This window comes from Bactrocera tryoni, chromosome 5 (assembly GCF_016617805.1).
Source record: "Bactrocera tryoni isolate S06 chromosome 5, CSIRO_BtryS06_freeze2, whole genome shotgun sequence".
NCBI classification, from domain to species: Eukaryota; Metazoa; Arthropoda; class Insecta; order Diptera; family Tephritidae; genus Bactrocera; species Bactrocera tryoni.
In genome coordinates this window covers 438,412-465,289 of record NC_052503.1, presented here as the reverse complement: position 1 = coordinate 465,289, position 26,878 = coordinate 438,412, and the positions used below count along the sequence as shown (strand labels likewise).

The following is a 26,878-nucleotide window of genomic DNA, read 5'->3' as shown; positions in this document are numbered from 1 at the left end:
ATATCCGTATACTTAACGTAATAAGCATAACTTAAATTAATTACAGCGCCATATTAAACTTCAAGTAAATAGCAAATTATAGCAGGTATCGAGCAGATTCGGTCTGAAGAAATACATAGCTTGGCGAATAACATATTATAGTACATATGTAACTATTTGTATTTAACGGTATTGAGATAGCAATCTATAATTACATACATACTATATGCAAGTATTTTGGTATCTGTGATAAAATTTTTGGTCAACTTTAAGTTTAAAGTTTGTAATAAGTAATGTATAGCATATCACACAGATACTTTCTCTGCTCCTATTTTCTGCTCGCATCTTTAGATACGTCAATTCCAGCTATCACTTAGAATAAACAAGCATTAGAAATTTAATTATTTTGTCAATTAGGAACTATTGTCATCTAAAACTGCAACATAGTGAATCGAAACAAAAATGACAACGGTGTTTTTTTCGTTGAAGGTTTGTTGATGTTTAACTATTTCTTTTTTATAATATTGTGCTATAGATTAAATACTTTTTCTTTAAATCTAAATAATCAAAATTATTCCCATGCATACATAATAATTATATTTTGGAAAAGTACAGAAATATCTTCATATTCGAATATTCGGTCAATCCCAGGGTAAATCATGAGCCATTAAAAATATTTTTTAAGATAAAAATGGATGTGCTCCGACCAAACCAGATTTAGCCACTGGTCAGTTTTTCTGTTTTCGAAACTGAAAGGAGAGCATGCCATGACTTTATTAACCCTATATATAAAAATCGCCAGACAAACCTTTCGCTTCGTGTACCAATCTTGATCTTTAGTACATAGAACATTATTCGTATTTGCATACTCATTCAGCTCATATCGATGATATCGATATCATTTGCCCCAACAACCGCGCCGTTAGTTCTGCTTTCTCCAGAATGGATAAAGAAGCGAAGCAAATGGGTCTGGTGATGAACGAGGAAAAGACGAAATATCTCCTGTCATCAAACAAACAGTCGCACTCGCGGCTAGGCTCCCACGCACTGTTAACAATCATAACTTCGAAGTCGTAGATAATTTCGTCTATTTTGGAACCAGCCTTAACACCAACAACACGTCAGATATACGACGACATTGACATAGTTCAGCGAATGAAAAGACTGCGGCTAGGCTGGCTAGGTCATGTCATCCGAATGGACGAAAACCCTCCAGCTCTGAAATTACGTAGTACCCGCCGGGGGAAGCAGAGGAAGAGGAAGACCTACACTCCGTTGCGAAGACCAAGTGGAGAGGGACCTAGCTTCGCTTGGAATTTCCAATTGGCACCACACAGTAAAAAGAAGAAACGACTGACGCGCTGTTGTTAACTCGGCTAAACCGCGTAAGCGATGTAAAGAAGAAGAAGAAGAGTCCAAGCCATTAATATTTCGAGCCGATTGACGCCGCTTGACTCGCAGCTTAACATGGTTGAACAGTGACAAACACGGAGTCTGTACATCCCTTTCAGTGCAATATTTAGAAGTTAAGATAAACGACATAAAAGGCGTGAAGTATACTTAACTTCTTTATAAGTAATCAATTCAAAAATATATATGTGCATATATATTTTTATTTATAATAACGTATACTTACAAATATAATAATGGTTTCATGATTACTTTAGTTTAGATAGAAACATATATGTATATTTTTGATTTGACCGCAAGCGGGTCGAAAATTAAGAATAAATTTCCACTTAGTTTTACTGCAGTTAAGCATTACACAAATCTGCCAGCAGCACACAAACGCAACTCTCAACTTCCGCTTTCGGGCATTTTCGTTCTTACTAAGTGCCCACGAGGCGTATGAGTATCTTTGTTCCGTTCATTCCTCATTTAGCAAAGCACAGGCACTCAATGCACATATAAAAATAGATTTATTCCATAACATTCTAACAAAGCGCCAGCACTGTGGCCAAATCGCATAATGAAGCAATTATTTAAAATGCAGTGAATTTGCGCTCCTGACACTGTTATTGTTTTTGTATTGTTTTACAACTTTGTCATTACGTTAAAAATGCTTAAAAGCACGCTCGCATGGCATTTGCAACTGGTAAGGGTGTGCAGATGGGAATGTGTGTGTCTGTGTGAGTATATGTTTGTATGTGTGACTGTGCAAGCAATACCCGCAGAAAGGCAGCTTTGCGGAAATATCCAGCAGACAATCGCTTGCTCTAATCTATGTATTTGTAATAATTATTGCATGCAGCTACAAGCACCTACAGCCAGTAAGTGTATGTGAATGTGTGTGTAAGCACCAATTTTATTTGCTAATATGTAAATAACATTTGAAGAGGTGCCATGGCTCTCGATAACTTCTTGAACTATGCCTGCCACAGCGGGACGGTTGTATGAGGGTATGCGACTGCTGCGGCCACTTTTGCACATTTTGCTCTACTACTTGTGCTTCTTCTGCTGCTTTTTTCTGCCAGTTACTTCCGCTATTTCGTTTGGCTCTGGCAACAATTGCATATTACGGCGCTTAAGTGATGGGGGCGTAGCACGAGACGTCATAATCACGCATATGTAAATATATGTGCCATGCTAGAAACAATAACAACAATTCAACAGCATACACGTGCACACTCAAAAGTATTACCATTTTTGCTTGGCTTAATTGTTCAACTACAAAAGTTTTCCTTTTATTCGCCTGTATTTTTTATGCTAAATGTTTAAGTGAAATTGCAAATTATTCTGCCATCCCCCACCCCCGTTGGCTTTCGCCACTCGAGAGCTGAATATATGGAAAAGCCCTGGTGTACACCACTGCGCCCCACCGCCCCCTGCACTTGTGCAAAATGTTACTTTGTTATGCAATTAGTCGATTTAGTTAAAACTTGAGAATCTTTTATTGCGAACTGCAGTCATTCACATTGTTACATTGATATATTGGTGCATTGGCTGCCTACTTGAGCGCCCGCACACACTCACACATGTGCACTTGCTCTGCTTCAAGCGTTAGTGGCTTGAGTAAGAGCGTTGCACCTCGGTGATTTGTTTTCCTGCATTTTTTATCCGACAACTGGGGTAACTCGTTAGGGTCTGTCGGCGCAAAGCACAAGCACGGTGTTTTTGAACTGCTTGCATTTGCAGTATTTGTTTATTAACATACTCTTATATATGCTTACATAAGTACTATATGCATGTGGGTCGATTTTAACAAGTCAATGAATGTTGGAAAAGTGTGACAAAGCACATCGGCGCACATCCAGCAGCAATAATGAATGTAAGCATGGAAGGGTGGTACGATAGGTCATCGACTTTTCGCAATAAAAGATACGTTTTTTCTACAAAATACTTTTTAATTCCAAATAGAGACCTCTTAAATGTATCATACAAGTCTACACACACTCCAAATTTCGAACTTTCTAAAGTTTTTTCATATGGGCAAGTTCTGCCTTTGAAGTCGGGGTAAAACCTGAACGATTTCAATGGCTCCCTGAGAGTATAAAATGTTCAGTTGCAGCCGCTCCTTGCTTGTTTAGCCCTTCCTTACTTATTTCACAGAATCTCCAAATCTAAAAAAAAAACTTTGATTTTTTCATTTCAATCTTTTTCAAAGAACTCATAGTTTTTCCGAAAATCGAAATAAACTGCTTTTTAACTTTAAAGATTCAACCGTCTTCTCTCCTTCTTCTTGCCTACCTCAGATCGCCTGCAATTTTTATACTCTCGCAACAATGTTGCTAAGGAGAGTATTATAGTTTTGTTCACATAACGGTTGTTTGTAAGTCCTAAAACTAAAAGAGTCAGATATAGGGTTATATATACCAAAGTGATCAGGGTGACGAGTAGAGTCGAAATCCGGATGTCTGTCTGTCCGTCCGTCCGTCTTTCCGTCCGTCTGTCCGTCCGTCCGTGCAAGCTGTAACTTGAGTAAAAATTGAGATATCATGATGAAACTTGGTACACGTATTGCTTGGCTCCATAAGAAGGTTAAGTTCGAAGATGGGCAAAATCGGCCATTTGCCACGCCCACAAAATGGCGGAAACCGAAAACCTATAAAGTGTCATAACTAAGCACTAAATTAAGATATTAAAGTGAAATTTGGCACAAGGGATCGCATTAGGGAGGGGCATTTTTGGACGTAATTTTTTTGGAAAAGTGGGCGTGGCCCCGCCCCCTACTAAGTTTTTTGCACGTATCTCGGAAACTACTATAGCTATGTCAACCAAACTCTATTAAGTCGTTTTCTTCAGGCATTTCCATAAACATTAACGGACTAACAAAAAACGTCAGAAACACTAAATTTTACGGAAGAAATGGCAGAAGAAAGCTGCACCCAGGCTTTTTTTTAAATTGAAAATGGGCGTGGCCTCGCCCACTTATGGACCGGTATATAATATTTTCTTAACACCCTGATGACATGTACGAAATATGGGTGAAATCGGTTCACAACCACGCCTTCTTCCAATATAACGCTATTTTGAATTCCATCTGATGCCTTCTCTGTATAATATATAGTACATTAGGAACCAATGATGATAGCGGAATAAAACTTTACAAAAATACGGTATTTGAAAAATATGTAAATGACGTATAATGAAATCTCGATTATCACTTTATCATGCGAGAGTATAAAATGTTCGGTGACACCCGAACTTAGCCCTTCCTTACTTGTTCCTGTCATCTTTGTCCAATGGGAAACCCAACCTACTTTGAACTTTTTTTTTGCTTTCAAAAATTGTCGACGCTGATCTAATAAGTTTTTGCTTTCATTCTTCCTCTCTTCTGCCTGTTACCGATACACTACATTTTTAAGTTGTTCTACAAAATTAGACTTCAGTCTCTGCCAAAATATTTGATGTGCAAAGTGCTGCACCTCTTCTTTTAATTCAAACTAAAATTTCTCCAACTAATTTTCGTTTCTCAAAAAGTTCACTTTTCAAACTTTGAAAATTTCTGCGACAAAGTTTGATTATCTCAATTAGACGATTAAATATAGTGATTTGAAATTTGGAATTTTTTCAATAAAAATAATAAAAGTTTCTGAGAATAATAATTTCGTCGCGGGAATGTTTAAAGTTTGAATAGCCAACTTTACGAATATGTGATGGTTATTTCTGAGAAACGAAAATTAGTTGGTGAAATTTTAGTTTGAATGAAAAAACGAAAATTCCTATGTAAAATGTATGGGAACCTAAAAAAAAATAGCGACCCCTTAGAGTTAAGCTACAGCGCCTGGCTTGAGGGAGGTTTTTGGTTTATCAATCACTAACAATTTAGGGGTTAAGAGTTGAAAAAAAATTAAAAAAAAAATTTTTTTGAAGCACCCTAATGTATATGATATAGCGATTTGTTCTGAACAATTTCTTCAGAAATAGCACAGTTGTCTACGACAGTAATGTAGGTCAAATTTCGTGAAGATATCTCGTCAAATGAAAAAGTTTGCCACTTGATTCCGATCTCCTATAGTTATCTGATATCGGCCGTGCCGACAAATGAGCCGCTTCTTAGCAAGAAAAGGACGGGGCTGAAGTTTCAGATCGATATTTCAAAAACCAAAGAGTGAACAGATAAGAATTTGGTAAATAACCGAACCAAACAAAATTTTTTTTGCCAAATATAGAATTTCTGTATTCTACTCAATGTTTATTAACGGTCGACCTAAAGGGAATATTGAGAATATACTCTCTAATACTTATACGACAATTTCCGAGCACTCTATTTTTACTTCTTTGAGTTAGTACAGGTACAGGGTAAGAGAAGAAAATAGCAAATCCCTTCATGTAAATTTTCTACGATCGACGGCGTTAATACTTATTCTCTCCAAGGAATCAAATGAATTAGGAAAGCGATATGAAACGTTTATATTGTTGTAGACACCTATTAACTCTTGTCTTGATTGGAGAGGATATATTCCAAAGTGTATCTGGACGTGTCGCAACAGATTTTCTAGTATCATCCATAACAAATAAATATATTATATTTTCCGAGTTTCAAGTCAAACTATAGCAAATTACGTCTCCTTTCTAGGCCAAAATGTTGGAGAACTCACACACTTGGATGGGCGCTTCAAGCTCTTCGACAATTGCAGGTATGTATACGAAGTCTTAACTTAATAAACTTAACGTTTAAAAAACATTCAAAATAATGCTGTCTTAATTTGCATTTTCATAGCCTACAATTGACTTACTACGTCGCAATCTGCTTTTTATATTTTTTTCAGCAGACAGCTATCAATATCAATTGCAGTCCATGTGGCAGAAATGTTGGAACACTAATCAAAGTCTCATGCATCACCTGCGCTTCCGCGAACGTGGCCCACTGAAGTCGTGGCGCCCTGAAACAATGGCCGAGGCTATATTTAGCGTGCTCAAGGAGGGACTCTCACTATCGCAGGCGGCACGTAAATACGACATACCCTACCCAACATTTGTATTGTATGCGAATCGTGTACATAACATGCTCGGCCCTTCCATTGATGGTGGACCGGATTTACGACCAAAAGGGCGTGGTCGACCGCAGCGCATATTGCTTGGCATTTGGCCGGATGAACATATTAAGGGTGTCATTAAGACAGTTGTCTTCCGCGATGCAAAGGATCTCAAGGATGATAGCATAGTGCCACATTTACCTTATGGTCGGCACTCGGTAAGTGTCGGACTACCTTAAATTTTGCTGGTTATTCACAGCATTACTAACTATATTAGTATTTCTAGCCCATGTTTCCATTTCAGGATGGTCCGCTTAACTACCCTGGTATGAGTGGTCCCTGTCCGAATGGTGTGCCCACACCCACCGGTGATCAGATGTCGCAAGAAGCCACCGCTGCCGCTGTGGCCGCCGTAGCACACAATATACGCCAGCAAATGCAATTGGCTGCAGCCGTACAACATCAACATCCGTCGGAGGGTCCTACGGGTCCTGGTTTATTCAATATACCTCCGCATTTGCAACCACATTTAGCCGCCGCAGCATCGGCTGGAACTGGTGGCGCTGCGCCAGGTGTGCATGGCTCTGTACCGCTACCAAAGACGAGCATATCTCCTGCGTTGAGTACCACATCGAACCCTAGCGCGGGCACAATGCTTGGACCGCGGCATGCTCCATCGCCCTGCGGTCCTGGTTTGTCCGGTCTCCCGCCGAACATACCGCCCAGCATGGCGATGGCGCTGCATATGGGTCGTTGCGATCCAACCGGTGTACTCAGCCAACAGCAACAGCATCAGTTGCAACACCTACACATGCAACAGCAGCAAGCATTGCAGCAGCAACAACAGCAGCATCATCAGCAACAGCACCAGCAGCAACAACACGGATTTGGTTACGGTGTTAGTTCCATGCCTCATCATGGCGCAGCCTCAGCATCAGCAACAGCAACATCATCTTCCAGTCAACATTACCAACAGCACCAACTCCAGCACCAGCAGCCACAAGCTCAACAACAACAGTTGCATCAACACCAGCAACACCACCAATCAGCGAGTGTTGGTGCCACAGCCACAAAAGCGAAATGCCCCTCCCCCTCATCGTTGCTTGAACATCGTCGCAGCAGTCCAAGCGGCAATTCACACCTACACTCTACACTCACCGAGTTAGGCTTGGATATGGGCTATAAGACAACGCGTAGCAGCGCTTACTCACCAACTCGTCTCTTCTCCGAAGACTTGGCAGCTTTGGTGGGTGCTAGCGAAGACTCACCTCCGGGCACAACGGCGTCCTCCACAAATGTTAGCAGTACCAGCACAGTGACGACGCCGGCAATGTCCGGCAGTCACGCGGATGTTAGCATTACCTCGAGTGCAACGAGCGGTAATATAAGTTCCAGTAATATAAAAATCGAACCCATCACGACAAGTAGCGAATAAACAAAATACATTACTTTCCTACATAGTTAAGATGTCGTTATGTTCAATCGATTTAATTTATTTGTAACCACAACCAGTTGGAGGCATACTTTTTTGGAGGAAAAATTTTCGTGTTATCGAAATTTGTGTTAAAAATTCGTTGTCCTTTTAAAGTTCTTTACTCTTGTTGAGTATAAAAACCCTTTTTTCATAAATCTTTGTCTGACTCGTTTTAAACTTTCCAAACTTTGGTTTTCTAGAGATCTCTGCAACGCAAATGAAGCTTTCGCGGACAAAATTATTTTCAGAGAAAATAGGCGATAGGAATACAAATATTCTTAATATTTTTTTAAACTGTTACTTACACTCTTCATTTCCTACAATACCGTCATACCTCCATTAAGAAAAATAATTTTCTACCCGGACTGAACTGACCTAAGACAAATTCTAGTAAGATCCTCTACGGTCAACCTTATACTTTCTAACTTAAAACCACCAAAATTCTTTCAAAACGAAGTTCCTAATAACCCTACCTTGACTTCAAATATACGACTTAAAAAAGCTTGGACAAGTAAAGACGGTTAGTGATCCTGCAAAGACTAAAGCCACACATATTGTTTAAAGCTTTAGGAATCTATTCCTCGATTTAATATTCCATTATCGATACACTTAACCTAGTGATGCTACAACTTCATTAACCCGTTTGAAAGTAAGCCTCATTGGCAGCGATTACCCTCCGCCCCCCTTCCACAGAAACTTCTATTCAAGTTTGACGTTTTCCACGACCAGAATATCCTACAAATCGTAAAAGTTCTATTCTGTTTATACTCAACCTCAAAACGTTTTGCCTCCAAATATACATACAAAATTATTTATAAAATAATCTCTATTTAGGGTTTTAATTTGCTTACCATTAAATATAAGTAATACTGATCAAAATAATTATATCAGAAGTCTTAAGAGCAAATACAAAATTATCACAACAGAAATTGGGTTAAAATTTTAATTTTAAAAAATTTGATTTAAAAATAACATTATAAAAATATCGACAAAAAACATTTTCGAAAGTTTGTAAAACTTTTTTAATTTTATTAAAATACATAAATATATTTAGTATGTATACCAAATAGGAGTATTCTTCCTAAGTAAAAAAATAAAGAAATATGTCATATTTAGAATGCAAAAAAAAAATAATAATAATAATAAATATACATGTATTACGTTAAGTTTGGGTGTAAAATGTACCTACATGCAGTAGGGGTACTCAAGCAACGATTTAAAAAATGTTAATATCGAAACTTTTGTAAAATATGAACAATTTTGGTTAAACATTGTGTATTAAATATTTTAAACTTAAAATTACAATATCACAAGAGGCTTTCTATACTTTTTCAGTCAATGAAAATGATAGCTAAATAAAGTGCTGAATAGATCAAAGATCATGAAAACTGCATTCAGAGCTCTACTCAATTTTTTCAGAATGCGTTAAATAGTTTTTGGCCTTCCGCACTTACTCAGCTAATGAAAATAATTGCTGAATATAGAACCAATAGCCGAACTATATAAAATTGGATTTGGAATTACAGTCAACAGAAAATTTTCGAAAGTTTTAAATTTTTTTAGAAACAATTTCGATTACATGACAAAATTCGTTGCACGAACACCCCTAATGTTTAAATTATATTGTTTTTGAAAATATCAAAAGTAGCTATGAAGCATATTTCACTCACTACAATGCAGCGATCTCTTAAACATTAAGTCAATTGTTCTTTCATATTAAAATACAATCTGTATGTGTTTCACTGTACAGTATTCCCTCATTAAGTACATTCCAACCTAGCATGCAATTTGACGAAAACATACACAAAGAACACTAACCAAATATAAAAGAAAAATAAATATTTATAAAAACATGAAGTATAGTATTTCGAAATGTGTGCCCAATTCAGTTAAATGAAATTGTTTATGAAGAATAATATTATTATTTACATATTTATACAAAAAAATGTACAAAATTAATATAAAATTTGGAGAAACAAAATTCTTAAAAGTGAATTATGCTTTAAATTGAAAATATTTTTGGTAACAAAAAAGTCAAAGAAACGGAAGTAAAAACTAAATTAAATGTTTAGAACTTTTTAATGAAAAACGAAAAAACTATAATTATAGCGAACAAAATTGCAACCAATGCCTTTCGGAATGAAATTCAAAAATATAAAAGTGGAAAAAACCGTAAAAATTAAAAGCAAATAATGTAAATTAATTATTATTGTATTATTAAAAATGATGACAAAGCGTGTATGACAAAAATTTACTATTTATACACTTGTGGAATTTTAGGAAAATTTAGGAACAACAAAAGAAACAAAAACAAACAAAATTAACAAAATTAAAGACGACAAAATTTATATTGAAATGCAAAATTTTAGACTGATCTTTATGCGAACTGTGCGAATTCGTGAAATGTGGCAAATTGGTTTAAGGTTATGAAATTAGTTAAATGTTTTTAAAAAATGTAGTTTTTATATATTTATACATTTATTCATTTTTTATTTATTAATTTTTTTATGACACCTTTTTGTTATATTTCAATTAATATTTTTTTTTCTATAACCAAAATATAACTATATTTACACAAATCATACACAATATATCATATTATATTTGCTTAATTATATCTTCATTTTTATACTCTCGTTTAAGTTTGTATACATTGAACAGGGTACTTTAAGAAACGTCGGAGACTCTACAAAATACATTTATATGTACATATATACTATATAAACGATCAGCATGATGAGCTGAGCCGATTTATGCTATAAGAAATACCTCTGTAAAGGGTGTTGTAACTTCTTGTGTTTATTTTTTACTTATTATTATTTTTCATCTTTCACTTTAACATCTCACATTTTATAAAAAAAAAACTATTTAAAAAAATATTTATTATTTGACTAAAATATAAAATTTTGTAAATAATATATAATTTTATTTAATAATTTTACGATATAAACAACTACATATGTTAACCATTTTGAAATTATTTATATCCAAAATTTGTATAAAGTGCCTTCTTCCAATTAATATTTGTTTATTTTTTTTCCTACAAGCCCTTATATTAAATTTTTCAAAATTTCCTAACCAAAAATTTGCCAATTTCATGCACAGCAACAAAACGTATTGCACATAAGGAAAATTGTGAAAATAATACATTTTTATATGTTTATATAAAACATTTCGGATAGATGAACTTAAAAAGTATAAACAGTTAACAAATTGATTTAGTACCTAATATTTTAATGAAGAAAATATTTCGGCCCAAACAAAATCGAATTTTAGGCAAATAATTAAATAATTTTTTCGCATTTTTTTTTGTTTTGTAAAAGCACACAGAAAGCATACTATAAATGTCAAAAAGAGGGAGAAAAACTTCAAAAACATCAAATTAAAACAAAATATAAACTTTATATAAAAAATAATAAGCTCACATAAGTTTCATGTTTTTCAAACAAAGCAAATAGAAATAGTTGAAAGTCCTTTAGCTTAATTATTTACTAAAAACAACAACTGATTGCAGCTTTGTACTTAGCGGTCACTAACTGGAATCATAAACACAATAGAAACAACCATAGTGTACATAGAGAACCAGCTAAGAAGAATAATTAATGTAAATATGCTTACTTGACAAATTATTTGTTTGTAATGTATGAGTTGATATTTCATTCATAATTGTCATATGTATAATAACATAAAGTTTTCTGGTTTTTGCTTTGAAATTGTGAAACTATTTTTCCAAAAATTAATAAAAACCAAAAAAGAAAAATAATTCTTGGTTAGTTTTATTTGAAATCTTATAATAATTCTAAGAGTCAAATTTACAAAGCACAATGTTTTTGTTTTTTAAACAAACTGCGTTGTATCGGTTAATGAGAGAAAACTACCAAACCCGTTCATGTATACATTGTCAAATAAGCATACTGCCAACGGCTGGTTTACTGTGTACTGTGGAAAAACCAATGGGGAAAAATAAAGGAAATAGAACAAACGGAACTCTAAATAAATTTTGTTACCGAAAGTAAGCAAAAAACACAAAACAAAATCAACAATAGACACATTTAAAAAATAACGTAAAGCAGCATAAGACATAACCTAAGAAGCATAAGTCTTCAGCAACCATCACAGCGACATTATATTAAGTAACCACTTGTCTACCACAAGCTTAAGTGTGTAAATGCTTATGTTGCAACCTAAAAATAATAAAGTAATTTATTGGTAACCCACTTTGGTCCAAAGTAATACTACACTTCATTGCCGACCCAAAAAAAAAATATATATGTATATGTTTCCGCACACACTCAACTCCCCTATGTAATTACGAACTTCGACAACAAAAGTTGTAAAACAATTCAAAGTCACAACATCCGTCAAATGGAAGCCCAAGTACTGCAAAATATAATGTAAAATCTGTAATATGTTCCATGAATTTAAGCGGTATTAAAACGCACACACACACAATATGTTTTCTTGCCGTATATAAAATATTAACTGTATTTATATGTATGTATGCATGTGTAAGCAAAACTCAAACCAAAAATGTAGTGTTTACTCCAGAAAAAACAAATCAACAAAGTGCATGTTTTTTTTTTTAATTTTTCTCGAATACCCATTAACCACAGCTGTGCAGCAAAGGAAGATTCTTAAATGTATGATGCGGCCTTTATGTAAGTGGGCAACAGAAGTGGTATGCAAAGGAAACAATTAGTTTAATAACACAAGTATAAACTCTAAGTTAATTATGTGCGAACGATGAACGATTAAATGATGGTATTATAATTATAACTGTAATTGCAGCTAAGTAACGTAGTAACTTTATTTTATTCAGTAAAATATACAAAGGATGGAAAATGAAAATTGTGTTTTAATTTTCGGGTTGCGAAAACAGTAAGTTCTTATTGTTGTTGTTGTATCGGTAAAAATATTGCTGAAATAAGAAAGTACTATTTTCGAAAATAACTGTAAAGCACACGCACGACGTTAAAATACAAACCATGGTTTTTGTTACAATTTTTGGCTTAATAAGTGTGCGTTTATTTAATTTCTTTGAATGTTTTAGTGCCTAAATGTATATGATTATATAACTATTATTTAATGCAATATATTGCAATGTGATATATATGTATGTCATATTTGTATATTATATATAGCTGTATTAACGCTTAATGATAACGTAAATTTATAACCATTTGAAATGGAAAAGAGCTGATTATACAATATACAGCTTTAGATGTATGTATGTATGTGTGTATGTATCGACAATCGTGTTAACAATAATATTATTATTGCTCGCTTAGTAAACACCCGCAGATTCTATGCTAGTGCTGTGAGTCTCTTCATGTCGTTGCAATAGGCTCAAACACTGATGCAAACATTGTGTACTGGCTGTCGAAATGGCTTTCAGCAAAAGTAAATCCGGGTCTGTCGGCGAAAACGTCGCACATTCAATATTCTCGATTGAACGCGCTAATGCGGCATTGCTAGAAAATTGCATAAAAAACAAATGTATATATAACGAAGTAATGTATTACTTGCACATATTTGCTCACCATTGTTCGGTTAGGTAGAGCGCTTGTCTCGCTGATACCATTGCATCCGAAGCGGCCAACAGCTCTCGCGGTGGCAGTGTTGATGAATTACTTATATCCATAGCTTTCGTATGACTCTCCACGACTGCTCGCAATCCATCAACCCATTCTTGTCGTGAACGTGCGTCAGCTGCACGTAGTTTCAATGTATCGCCAGAGGCACAGCCGATAGAGAAGGTGCGCGAATCTTCGTCACTAGGACAAACTACGGCGCCTGCCAAATGTACTTGTCCGCGTGGGGCGCCAGCTAGCACCTGTGCCGATGGTGCTGATTCATCACCAGTCGAAGAAGAGTCACACAAATAATAGCTCAGTGTACCGGTCTGTGAATCCACCGTGAACCAGCGATATTGCCAACCTATAAATGTTTATGTGTATGCAATTTTAAGCATTTTATGGTTTGTTAATCAAGGACAAACCTTTCATTACATTGGTGTATTTGAATAGCAGTCCATGCAATGGATGACGCAAGGTTTGATTTAGCACACGGTTTATATTGGTATCCATGTTGGGAGGATGAATATTCTCGTTTGACAATTCGTTTGTGGTTGTAATCACTTCAGTTTTGCTAAACGTTGTTAGTGTTGATGTACTCCCAGCTAATGTTAGTTGTTTGTGTTTTGATTTCCTTTTGCGGTGCTCTAGGGTTAATTTGATTTTACGTAGAATTTTTGCAAATTTTGATGGAAAATAAATAATGTGAAAATTTTAGAAATATCTAAGCAAATGCAATAAAAACACAATTGTCAACAGAAAATGTCATTTTGACATTTCATTTAAAATGCATTCACTTCTAAAGCAGATATGTTGTAAAAACTTGAACGGTTCTCCAATCAGAACAGCAATATCACTTCTTTTAAAAGAATAATGAGGAATATGCTGCTTTATGGAAAAAAATGCTGAATACAAATTTGGACATGTATTTAAATATTTTTGGGGTTATTTTGAATTAATATTCTCTCATATTATTTAAATTAGCAAACGAATGTTTGTGATTTTCTTGACTGAACAATACAATTACTCCGAACGAACTTTCTTTCGTTCGGCACCTAAGCATACGAGAGATTTCTCCAAAATGCAGACTTGCATTATTTAAACAAAAATATATAACAAGCTACATACTTTTATGTTGACAGACATATTTATCAACTAAATATTTTATTTTTGTATTTTGCCAATTTCTATTAAATATATACATATAACCTTAGAAAATTATCGAAATATATTTCAAATAATGCCTATATTCGGATATTTGTTATTGTTTGCTCTCTATTTACACTCTTCTTTTATGTGCTTGTTTTCTTTGGCGTCATTCGTGTTTTCGTTGTCATCGACAACAGTGGAGAGTTTGGAGAGAGCTCCAGTGAAAAAAAATTGTTTCGTTTCGTTCTCATATTGGGCAGTAAATCCTCCTGCAAAATTTGTAATTTTTAACCAGAAATAGATAAAATTTAAAACTTATGAAACTGCAAAATGAATATTCTAACTACGTGATATTGAAATTTTATTTAAATTGTGCGAATTTGTTGTGGAATAGTGGTTTTCCGGCAATATACAATTTCTCAAAAAATCAATGACAGCAAAAAACAGCGGAGCACCACCATCATCAGCACCATCAGGAGGAGCAAAAGAATAGCGAGAGGAAACTGAAATTGTTGCGAGTGTAATAGGAGGATGAAGAAGAAGCAACCATAGGCAAGTAGTTAAACAGCAATCAGCGAAATCAGACAGTGTACCAGTCCGCTGGCCGCAACCAGTACCGACTACAAAAACGTTCTTTCAATTTGCGTTTGTGTGTTTTGGAAGCAATGCTCCAATGAATGATGAGTTGTAGTTAAAGATGAAGAGTAACACAAAGAATATCCGAAAAGAGATAAATACAATAATAATGAAAAGTTTAAAATAGAAGAAAATGAACCAAAATTTGGAATGGTGCTGTTGACGTTGTTTTATTAATGCTGCTGAAGCCGACGTCGACTTCGACGACGATTGTGACGGCTACGTTGGGTAGCACATAAGGCATGAGACGATGCATTGTAAACGGAAATATCTTCGACAAGTAATAATTGCACAATGCAAATTAATAAATTATTAGCTCAGAGAAACAATATAATAAGCACAAAGTTGGAAAGTGTAATGAGAAATGTCACATTTAATTAATTTATTAAACATTAAAATAAATTGAGAAAAAAGATATTGTGGGGAGAATTTAGGGGCGTTAGAACTTTAAATCTGATTAAACAACATAATTTCCCACCATGTGTGAATTGTAATAATCTGGTATATTGTGATTTTCTTTTATTATTGCATGAGTCAACTTTGTTGGTTCGCATTCGGTGTTAGGTGACAAATAAAAATATTAATTAAAAAGTGGTTGCAAGTGAGCACATACATATGTTTTGAAGTAAAATACCAACGAAAAATCCGAAGTTAGTTATGGCGGTAAAAAAGAAAACATTTGCTGAACGTAAAAACCGTGAAAAGGTCGACAGAAAAATCGATTAACGCACCTGTAAACATTGCCAACAAAGAACTTTTACCTTAAAAGAGGAAACTAACATAACCTTTATTGCGTACCATAAATATAAACAAATATGGACGGACAAAGGGCGCGGGATATTTTAACACTGCTTCAGGAGCGTGTTGTATGCCTCACTGGTGGTCGTGATAGACGAGGTGGTCCCTTGTTATGCTTTCCAGCAACACCAAAACGAGATCGACTTAAACCGGAGGACTTACGTCGTTTGCTTAGCTATTTAATTATGATACCAAGGTTAGTATTTAATAATTTTAAAATTCTTATATCCATACAAGATTCCTTATCAATATGTATAAGACTAACTATTAACATTGTAAATGTTTTTGCCTTTGCAATTCATTCTTTAGCATTTTACTGTCCGCCAGTTCTGAAGCTTTAATGTAAAAATATCTCTAAAATCAAAACTAAAATTTTCAGTTAAGTTCCTGTTCCTTAGTCAGTTCACAGAATTGTCGAGGGCAAAGTTATATAAATTACCAATTATTTAATTTTATTTCCTTGCATCACTCTCTTGTTTTTACACTCAAATTTTGCAAGCATTTTCTCCGCTTGGGTTTTGCATAGCTTATCTTCCACTATCCGCTTTTTGAACAAAATATTGGTGAGGGAAATTTCACTTCATACACGTGATTGTATAAGCATGGTTGCATATTGCAGCATGATTCATCTAAGTGTTATGCGTTATGGACTCCAAAGCGCCAGGCTTCAGGCTTAATGCAACCTGCGCACATATGGTGTGTCAGCCGGTATATAATATTCGCTATATTCAAGCTTAAACAATTGTTTATGCGTGTGTGTAGTAAATTGTACATTGTATGTGAACTCCTTTACAAATTGTGTTTTAGGAAAAAAAAACACTAAAAATAATAGCTTGCATAGTAATAAAAATTTTGAAACAGGCACTCGGAAACGAAAGCGAATTATTGTTTTTGTCTAAAAGAAAATGAAAAATGAAAAGGAATATAAATAACACAAAAAAGATTTACATGAGCATGTTGTCACTTCAAAACCTCCCAAAGAGGCTTCGCCACTGTCGAATACATTAATTTACGTATAAGGAAACTACACAAATTAAAAACTACAAAAAATAAACTAAAACTATATACATAAAGTGGCAGTGAGGAACCTCACAATTGCACGCAACGCCCCAACAAAGCGCACAATTAAAAATAAAAACGAAAGCAAAAGAACAATAAAAAGAATAAGGCAGCTCCAATGTACAAGGCGAATGAAAAAAGTACGAGTGAAAAATTACGCAAAATAAACGAAAGAACAAAAACCAAAACAACAAGAACAAATAAATCTAAAAGACAAAGAGCAGCAATGGAGAAGCACACTACAAAGATATGTCGAGACTTTAGGCAACTTTGGAGAAGGTGACGGCGACAGTTACAAAAATGAGGAAAACAACGCCGGTGGCTACGTCGGCGACGCGACTTTGGCGACGTTATTGCCTGCTTGCCTGTCTGCCGAAGCGATGGCAGTGCCACGAACAACGCCTCCTACTACGCCGGCATCATAAACATCATTGTCAGCGAACGTCGACAACAGTGCCAAAACACACAGTGGTATAAATTTCTAAGGAAATCCATAAGCGCTGAAAATACGTCTTTGCATAAATACATTCGTAATAACACAAAAATACAAATGATATATGTCTTCGCATAAGTGTATATACATACATACATAACTATGTAGGCAGCTAAATATATAAAATACCCTGCATTAAATCGAAGTTGTTCAAGGCCAGGCAAGACCAAATATTTTTTCACAAATAGTTGGTGAGCCACAGGCAATATTATTGGAAAAACATGAAAAGAAGAGTTAAGTTCGGGTATAACCGAACATTTTATACTCTTGCAAGGATTAAAGCCTAGGGTGAGATTTCAGCCGATTTTATTCATTCTGAGCACAGATGTGCACCGTTACAGTAGAGGCGCGCTAATCCGGATCAATTAAAACCGGCCCCTATCCGGAATATAAGGAAATCCGGATTACCAAAGACATATCAGAACTATGTATTATGAAAAAATATTTATAAATTTCTGTTTGTTTGTTATAACAAATAATACACATGTTCCAAAAAAACAAAAAAAACTTAAACCAATAAAGCATAAAAGCGGATGTAGTGAATAATAAACACGTGATCCGGATTAGAGAATACGGATAGAGAATGCAGGTCCGGATTACAAGGGACATAATAGAAATTTTGAGTTTTTTAACCGTGTCCGGATTACAGTGGAATCCGGATTAGGCCATGTCCGGATTAGCGGGCCTCTACTGTATAAGAAAAACACACTATCTCAATTTGATTAAGATAACTCACATATTGGCCGATATATGCGGTATAAAGTCACCCGAAAGATCGAAAATCTTTATATTAAGTATATGGGGCTAAAAGAAGTGTTGTCCCGAATCAACCCATTTATAGAACACAAACATACTACGATCAGAAAATTCTCTCTGAATTTCAATCAATAAATCCAACACATTGACCAATATTTTCGGTAAAAACTCAATTACTGCGGTCCACATATGCAGTACCTAGGGACTTTTATACCCTGAACAGGGTATATTAAGTTTGTCACGAAGTTTGTAACACCCAGAAGGAATCGTCGGAGACCCTATAAAGTATATATATAAATGATCAGTATGTCGAGCTGAGTCGATTTAGCCATGCCCGTCTGTCTGTCCGTCTGTCTGTCTGTATATATGTATACGAACCAGTCCCTCAGTTTTTAAGATATCGTTTTGAAATTTTGCAAGCGTCGTTTTCTCTTCAAGAAGCTGCTCATTTATCGGAACGGCCGATATCGGACCACTATAACATATAGCTGCCATACAAACTGAACGATCGGAATCAAGTTCTTACATATATGGACAACTTTCACATTTGACAAGATATATTCACGAAATTTGGTGTATATTAGTTTCTAAGGCAGCATTGTAATCTCAGATCGGTTAACTATAGCATATAGCTGCCATACAAACTGAACGATCGGAATCAATATCTTGTATGGACAACTTTCACTTTTGACAAGATATATTCACGAAATTTGGTATATATTATTTTCTAGGGAAACAATGTAATCTCGGAAGAAATTGATTAGATCGGTTAACTATAGCATATAGCTGTCATACAAACTGAGCGATCGGAATCAAGTTCTTGTATGGCCAACTTTCACATTTGACAAGATATATTCACGAAATTTGGTATATGTTATTTTTTAAGGCAACAATGTAATCTCTAAAAAACTTGTTCAGAACGGATAACTGAAGCATATAGCTTCCATACAAACTGAACACATAGTTACTAACAGAAATGCACCTATGAAGGGTATTTAGCTTCGGTGCAACCGAAGTTAACGTTTTTTTCTTGTTTTGGTTCGATTTACCTAATTTTTAGTCATAAGGTGGCACACCTTAATTGCACTATTCGTGGAAAGCTTTATCCTGATATATTAACTCATTCTTAATTTAGAACTGTGATATATGGGAAGCAGGATATATGTAGGTAAGATAGGATAAGATCTCGAGATATGTGATTTCAGCTAAAAATGGGCCCAATTTTTACCCCGGCGCAAGGCGAATTTGGATGCTGTTTAACGGTTTATGTAGAAGATATGTACATTAAACTTATTAGAGGGCCAGAGTACGCCAATTTTTTTGAAATTTTCTGTTCTCAGCTGCCTGCGATCCCATGTGGGAAATTATAGTTTTATATCTTAATTTAGTGCTTAGTTATGATACTTTATAGGTTTTCGGTTAATATCGTTTTGTGGGCGTGGCAGATGTCCGATTACGCCCATCTACAAACTCGTAATTTTTTTTGCAAAGGAACGCAAATACCAACTTTTATCAAGATATCTCAATTTTGACTCAAGTTATAGCTTATACAGACAGACCGTTATCCTGATCATTTATATATATGTATATATATATATATATATATATTATCCTACATATGTATATCTATCTAGATTAGTTTTAGAAGATACGTACAACCATGAAAAAACTATAAATTAAACTATTTGAATATTTGGCTATGCAATATATAATTGAGGTACTCAACGTGTCATAAAGTATCGTAAAATGATACATTTTTATACTAGTTTAAAAAATTTGTTGTTGCATTGCATACTAAAATAAGTTTACGCAAATACAACTCTGAACGCTATATTTTCGAACTTTATGAGTCTATGTGAAACCCCTAAACAATATATTGGAAAAAAATTAATTAATTATTTGCATATTTGTATTTGTATATACATACGTAAATGTACAAGTGTATATGACATATGTATGTATGTTTGTATGTACCGCTGAAATCTTTCAATACGTAACGTTAGTCGATATGAAGGGTTAAGTTTATTATTTAGGAGAATTTGTGAAATACATATTGCATCAAGAATGTTCTTCAAAAAGAAAAGGTTGTCGGATTGCATTATCTGAGGAAACCCGAGCAACTTTTGCATATTTACATTCTATAAACGACTTTTCACAAAATGAGTACCGACACTGTCCATCTCTTTGCATAGTCCCACTAACTCTCCGCTAACATGCCCTCAGACATTACGGGGTTTGTTGTTGTTGTTGTTATAGCGGGGGGAAAGATGCCTAACGCGGGGGAAAAGATATGACAGTACTTCTCGTATAAAAATTCGGGTATGTTCTGGTTACGTAGACCCGACTGTCGGCTTATTTTAACCATGTTTCGTAGTCTCTCCGCATATCTATTCGATTATGATTTAGTTCTCTGGTGTGACGCTCTATCTATTGTACTTTTAATAATAAGATTTCACTGTTATACTGTTTGTTCTTGCAGTACACATACAATCTGGTTCGACGACATTCGGAACGACCGATAAGTATTTAGCTTAATGCCTTATTTGCTGTCTCCATTCCTCAACATAACTGATTATTATTATTTTGATTATGATTATTTCTGTATACACAAGCGTGACTTTTTTGATTGGAATCTGTCGCATCAAAAATGCGCACCTTTTGGAAGCACTTTTCTCTTATCAAATCAGTGCAAACGCATTATCACATAACTGTCGAGGCTTAATGATGCATTTTACTGAGGCTGCTTTTGTTCTAAAAATACACAAACCACAAGCGAACTGCCTAATTATCTCGTCACAGACAGCTGTGTGCTGCCCACAATTCTTATCAGCATTTTCTCATAACATCGTCATAGCGGGTACGAATTCCAAGTAGTTCTATTCAGCAGCCAGCATGGCCACCATGCTCGGTCGGTTATCAGTGCGCCAGCAGCAATTTTCGAATCACCACACGCACACACATACAATACATCTATTTACTTAAATATATTCGGCACTTCTATTTCGAATATTGTTGCTGTTTTTCACAGATGCTCGGTTATTTGCTTTTTGTTGATGCACTCCACTTTCCTTGTACACGGCAATGGTGTCAAATTTCATGAATTTGTTTTGAGCTGTCTATGTTTATACATTGATTGTGGTTCAATGTATGTATGTATATACCTGGGCCTGTTTATATTTATTAAGTGTGCTTGGTACCGGAAACAAACAGGCGTTGTGTGAGTAATATGAACCTACGTATGTTTTTGCAAAAGAGTTATGTATAATAAGAAATGTAAATTAGAAAATACTTTTATAAAGTTCTGCACAATATAAGTATTTACTAGAATTGTTTATAGAATTACTACAACAGCTGCTATAATCGATACTAAGTAAATACATATATTACTAACCTCAGATTTTCTAGCCTTGCTAAGGTTCTTAACCCTGTCTTATAACGTTATTTTTAACCCTTTAAATCGTTATGATACGTCTGGCAGACGTATCGTTGTCTTTGGGCTTTTATTGGATACCACGAAACTTTATACTTAGATAATTTATTTGTTTCTTACGTACTAAATAAAGTTCAATATATTTTCAATTACTTTATTTATTTCTTTTGTTTTTTGACGAGTTTCGTTTGTTTCAAAACGCCTACATAAAAAGACAGTCTTCTCCGAATGGGACTAAGTGTTTGTTTAAATATTAAAATAACTTTTATTTCTTTTGTTTTTTTCTTGACTTTAAAAAGCTGGTAACATGTTTTATAGCATTTTTGCACATTTTAAATATTTATATACATGAGTTACAAAGTAAAATTTTGTGCTCGTTTCATACGGATTTTTCACACTTAAAACATTTAATTTTGGGCCACCACCTGGGCCACACGACATGAGTGAACACATCTGGTTGTTGTTGTTTTAACGGTTATCAGTCCCTGTTAGGATGGTAAGGGCTATCTGTGTTGTCATCGACGTCATCTAACGGGAGTCCCAGGAAACGTGCTGTTTCGACGGGGTCGGACCAAAGGGAAAAGGGTGTTAGATGAGTGGGGTTGATAGGGCATGCAAAGAGGTGGTCAGTGTCATGCGGAGACTCGTTGCATGCTGGACTTACATTGAGTATGTCTGGGTCGATTCTGTATAGGTAGGAGTTTAACCTGCTACAATATCCAGAACGAAGCTGCGCTAGGGTCACTCGCGTTTCTCGCGGCAACTCGAGCTCTTCGTCTGCGATGGGTGGTGGTTTGACTCCAAGAATGCCATTCACGGGAAGGGAGTCGGTGATGGTGTTAATGGCTCCACTGTGAATGGCGGTCAGTACCTGACGAAAGTCAGTTTCGTCCGAAGTCCGGTCGGCGTACTGTACGATGTCGTCGACGTAGTCAAGGAAGAACCTTTTGATGCTCCTAGGAGGCGGTTCCGTTCCAAGCAGATGGCTGCAAGGATGATTTCTACGAAAACATCCCAGCAGGAACTGCTTGGAGAGGAGTTCACTATGCTCCTTAACCGGGAACATAAGCGTCTCACTGTGTAGGTGATCGATAGGAGACATCAAAAGGCATCCCGTAGTGGTCCGGAGTGCAGTATTCTGGCAGGTCTGGAGTTTCCTCATCTGCGTACCACTACATCCAGCCGAAGATAATGATTTTTTTAGAAAATGCTATTGTAAATTTGGGATTTCAAAATCCAGTAAATGTAGAACGGAGTCACACACCCTGTACTCACGTAATGATTCTACTTTTACTTTATATAACCCTTATAAGGTACCAACGGGTTTTCTAAGCCCATAAAAAAGAAAAAAAAAACGTATTTATGAGTACATTACCCACGTCATTTTATTTGCCGTCTGCTCCCAAAGAATCAAATGTGTGACAGACGCAATAGACGCATGGTTCCTATTTCAACATTTATATACATTCTTATTTAATTATGCATTCAAAGCAACACATAAAAAGAGTTAAGATACGCATACAAACCTACATACATACATATGTACCTATACGGTGTGTATATCCATTACTTTGTGGTTTGTGGTTAACTAATATCAAACAAATATATTAAAATTATTAAAATCGCGGAAAATTAGTTTAAAAGACAATATTATCAGTGTTTTCTAACGTGATCACATATTTTTGATATCTAAAATATTTTACGTACAGTAATGTGTCGATAAGTAGTAGCACAGTTCGTAAATTTTGCTTATACATACATATATAACATATGTATGCTTTTCACTATTTATTAATTTTGATTATTCCTTCAAATAAAAGTCTAACTTGTTCATTTTTTATAAAGTATAATTTAATAATTTTCGTAAGTCGTATTATTGTTATTTAACTTTTAATGTAAATAGAAAATGCTTGCTTCTTTTGTGTTAAAGTTTATTGCGTGATCTTTTTGATCACTGTATTATCCATTGCTTGCCAAAAGCTTGTTTATCCAAATATTTTTGATTACAGTAAAGAAATGAGTGAAAAGAAATTGTGTCAGCATACTAATTCATTGTAAAAAATCTTAATTTATGCAAACTTTAAACAATCGCTGTACCAATATATGTTGTGTGTGTATGTCTGTCGCAGTTCATTGCCTCATTGGGCATGTGTAATCACATATGCCGGTGCGCAGTCTGCTGTTTTCGCTCCTATTTTTACGGCTTGTGCACGTCGAGTCATTCGCACGTTCACACTGCCCCTTTTTCTCTCTCTCGTTCTCTTTTGGTCGCCCGTTTCACCCAGTCTACCGCCTTTCACACTTTTAGTAAAACATTATTTTGGCTCCAACTAATTTCACTAATTTGCTATTCTTTCATTTCTTCACAGTGATTCAGCGAAGAATCTCGGCTTCACGGTCATCATTGATATGCGGGGCAATGGCAATTGCTCCACCAACCTAAAGACAATACTCAAAGTACTGCAGGAGCACTTCAGCGCTAACATACACAACGTGGTGCTAATTAAACCGGATAATTTTTGGCAGAAGCAACGTGCTTCGATATCGACAAATAAATACAAATTTGAAACATCGAATATATCGATCGAGGCCCTACACAAAATAGCCGAGGCGCATCAATTGACTTCTGATTTTGACGGCACGCAGGCGTACGATCACCAACAGTGGACCGAATCGCGTTTGGCAATCGAAGATTTCTTTTGGCAAGCGAGCGATATGGCCGATCGCATCGACGATCTGCAGGAAGACTTGCAGCGCAATGATTTCGCCGAAGATGTTAACGGCGCGAAGCATTCACTCGATCATCACAACGAAATGAAGAAGAAAATACAAAATCTGCCGATAGAAGATTTGGAATTGCAGAGCAAGAAATTGCTAGCTAAGATCAATAAGAATGCCGGTAGCGCTGGTGTGCCTGGCAGACAGGTAAGTGCATACAGTTGAAATATGTAATTTTAATGAAAATATAAAATTTTGATTTCGTCCACAGCCCTGTGTTGGCTCCGGCGCCGACTGTGGTGGCAGTGATTCCGGCACTTCAACGCAGACGCAAAACTCTTCGCCAGCTTTTCGCGCTGCGACCAATAATCCCGACATGGCCGCGGCCATCAATAAAGCGCTGCGTCAAGTTGACCTCATACGTAATGGTCAACAACGTTTGCTCACCTTATGGCAACACAAGAAGTCCAAGTTAGACCAGTGTTTTCAATGGCGTCTCTTCGAGCAGGATTGCGAGAAAATGTTCGACTGGATATTGCACAATCGTGATGTCTTTCAGATGTCTTATGTCGAAATCGGGCATAATTATTCTGTGGCGAAATCACTGCAGGACGAGCATCAGAAATTCGCAGTCGCCTCCATGAATGTGTCAGTCAATATTGATCGCATACTTGCCGTTGCCTCACGCCTCATTGAGAGTCAACATTACGCTGCGCAACACATTAAAACACTAGCCACGCGCCTCGATCGCACTTGGAAAGACTTCGCTGCTGGTCTGGATGAACGCACGGCGGTGCTGCAATTGAGCGTACTCTTCCACCACAAAGCGGAACAGTATTGCAATAGCGTGGCCTCTTGGGCAGCCGCCTGTCAGGCCTCGCAGCCGCTACCATCGGATATACAGAGCCTGGAAACAGCAATACGTACGCATCAGTCACTGTACGAAGCCATGTGTCAGGCTTACACCGAGGTGCACTCGACCAGCAAGAAACTACTTTACCAATTGGATCATCTGGTGCAGGTGTGCAATCAACCGCCGCCACCTGGTGTACCTGATCACCGCAAGAATAGTAGCTTTAATAAATACGAGCGCCAGAACCCGGCAGCTGACTACAGTGAGGGTGCTTCACATGTGCTCGCTGTTATTCACCAAATATTGGGACATCACCGCTCACTGGAGGCGAAATGGCATCAAGAGAAGATCAGATTGCATCAAACTTTAGCGTTGCGCCTCTTCCAGGAGGATGTGAAACAAGTTTTGGATTGGCTGAAGAATCATGGTGAGGTATTTTTGCGCAAGAATACCGGTATTGGACGCAACCTGCAGAAGGCACGCGTCTATCAAAAGTCACATGAGCATTTTGAAAATGTGGCACAGAACACTTATAGCAATGCGGAGAAACTGCTCTCGGCAGCAGACGAACTGGCACGCAGTGGCGAGGCAGATCCCAATGAGATATACTCAGTTGCGCGTGAGCTAGAGTTGCAGGTTGCCAGTTTTGCCGAGCGCGTTGAGCAAAGGCGCCGCCGCTTGGAAATGGCTGTTATATTTTACACACACGAGAAAGAAGTCACCGCTTGGATTGATCAATTGCGCACCGACGTGTCCACCGATCAAACTATGCTCTCTCAGGAGAATCTCGAAGGTATCGAGCGACATCTGCAACAATTCCGTGAGCAGCAGGAGAGTACCCTCAAGGGTTGCATGCAGACCATTGCACAAGGCGAGGCGTTGTTACAGGAAATGCGCTCACTCGAATACGATGAGAATAGCTTGTCCATATCGGGACTCGAAACGACTTTAGAGAAATTAACCAAACAAAAAGTGGAATTGGAAGAACTTTGGTCAGCGCGTCAATATCGCGCTGATCTTATACTTCGTTTACGCTATTTCGAACGTGACGCAATGGAGCTCTCATCTCAGTTAGAAATTTGGTCGGAGGAGTTGCAGCATGCCGACTTGTCACGTGACTACCAAAAGGCCGAACAATTGATACGAATGCACAACGACTCCGTAACTGACATTCAGAACACCACCTACGAGGTGCTACAACAGGGACAGGACCTACTGCAAATGTTCGAAACGGCTGGCATCATTTCGATGGCGGATGCCACGCACACAGCGCAGGCGCGCATACAGTACCTCTTGGACTTTTTGGGCGAGCGTGAAATTGATCTTGAGGAACTGTCTGAAGCGAAGCGCGCGAAATTGGAGCAAGCCGTGCAGCTGTGCCAGTTTCAAAATGATGCCAATCAAGTAATATCATGGATACGCAACGGTGAAGCCATGCTGGTGGCCAGTTTTGTAACGCCCAATAGTTTGCAGGAGGCCGAACAGCTACGCAAGGAACACGAACAATTCCAGGTGCGTTTGATTCAATTATTTTTTCTTCA

At 36.5% G+C, this 26,878-nt stretch overlaps 3 protein-coding genes across 5 annotated transcripts in view; 2 read left to right on the top strand and 1 right to left on the bottom strand.

The window, feature by feature from the left end:
• The window catches only part of LOC120778700 (protein bric-a-brac 1), a 192,942-nt gene extending 184,146 nt beyond the window's left edge, over window positions 1–8,796 (top strand). The window contains exons 2-4 of one of the 3 annotated variants that reach the window (XM_040110656.1): window positions 5,999–6,059; window positions 6,195–6,616; window positions 6,685–8,796. In XM_040110656.1, the coding sequence (XP_039966590.1) occupies window positions 5,999–6,059; window positions 6,195–6,616; window positions 6,685–7,833 (1,632 nt within the window). In that variant the 3' untranslated portion in view covers window positions 7,834–8,796. Of the gene's footprint in view, window positions 1–5,998; window positions 6,060–6,191; window positions 6,617–6,684 lie in introns of all 3 variants that reach the window. The other 2 variants (XM_040110657.1, XM_040110655.1) reach the window with 2 other exon arrangements.
• A 2,834-nt stretch (window positions 8,797–11,630) lies between these two features.
• LOC120778171 (oxysterol-binding protein-related protein 11) lies at window positions 11,631–14,198 on the bottom strand. Its single transcript, XM_040109907.1, has 3 exons — window positions 13,871–14,198; window positions 13,413–13,809; window positions 11,631–13,343 (listed from the first exon to the last, which is right to left on the bottom strand). The coding sequence occupies exons 1-3, from the start codon at window positions 13,956–13,958 to the stop codon at window positions 13,157–13,159; spliced, it is 672 nt and encodes a 223-aa protein (XP_039965841.1). The 5' UTR covers window positions 13,959–14,198; the 3' UTR covers window positions 11,631–13,156.
• Window positions 14,199–14,792: 594 nt separating this feature from the next.
• LOC120778240 (triple functional domain protein) overlaps window positions 14,793–26,878 on the top strand; it is a 90,208-nt gene continuing 78,122 nt past the window's right edge. Inside the window, exons 1-3 of the mRNA XM_040110000.1 lie at window positions 14,793–16,224; window positions 24,136–24,691; window positions 24,756–26,849. Of these exons, the coding sequence (XP_039965934.1) occupies window positions 16,046–16,224; window positions 24,136–24,691; window positions 24,756–26,849 (2,829 nt within the window). The 5' untranslated portion in view covers window positions 14,793–16,045. The remainder of the gene's footprint in view (window positions 16,225–24,135; window positions 24,692–24,755; window positions 26,850–26,878) is intronic.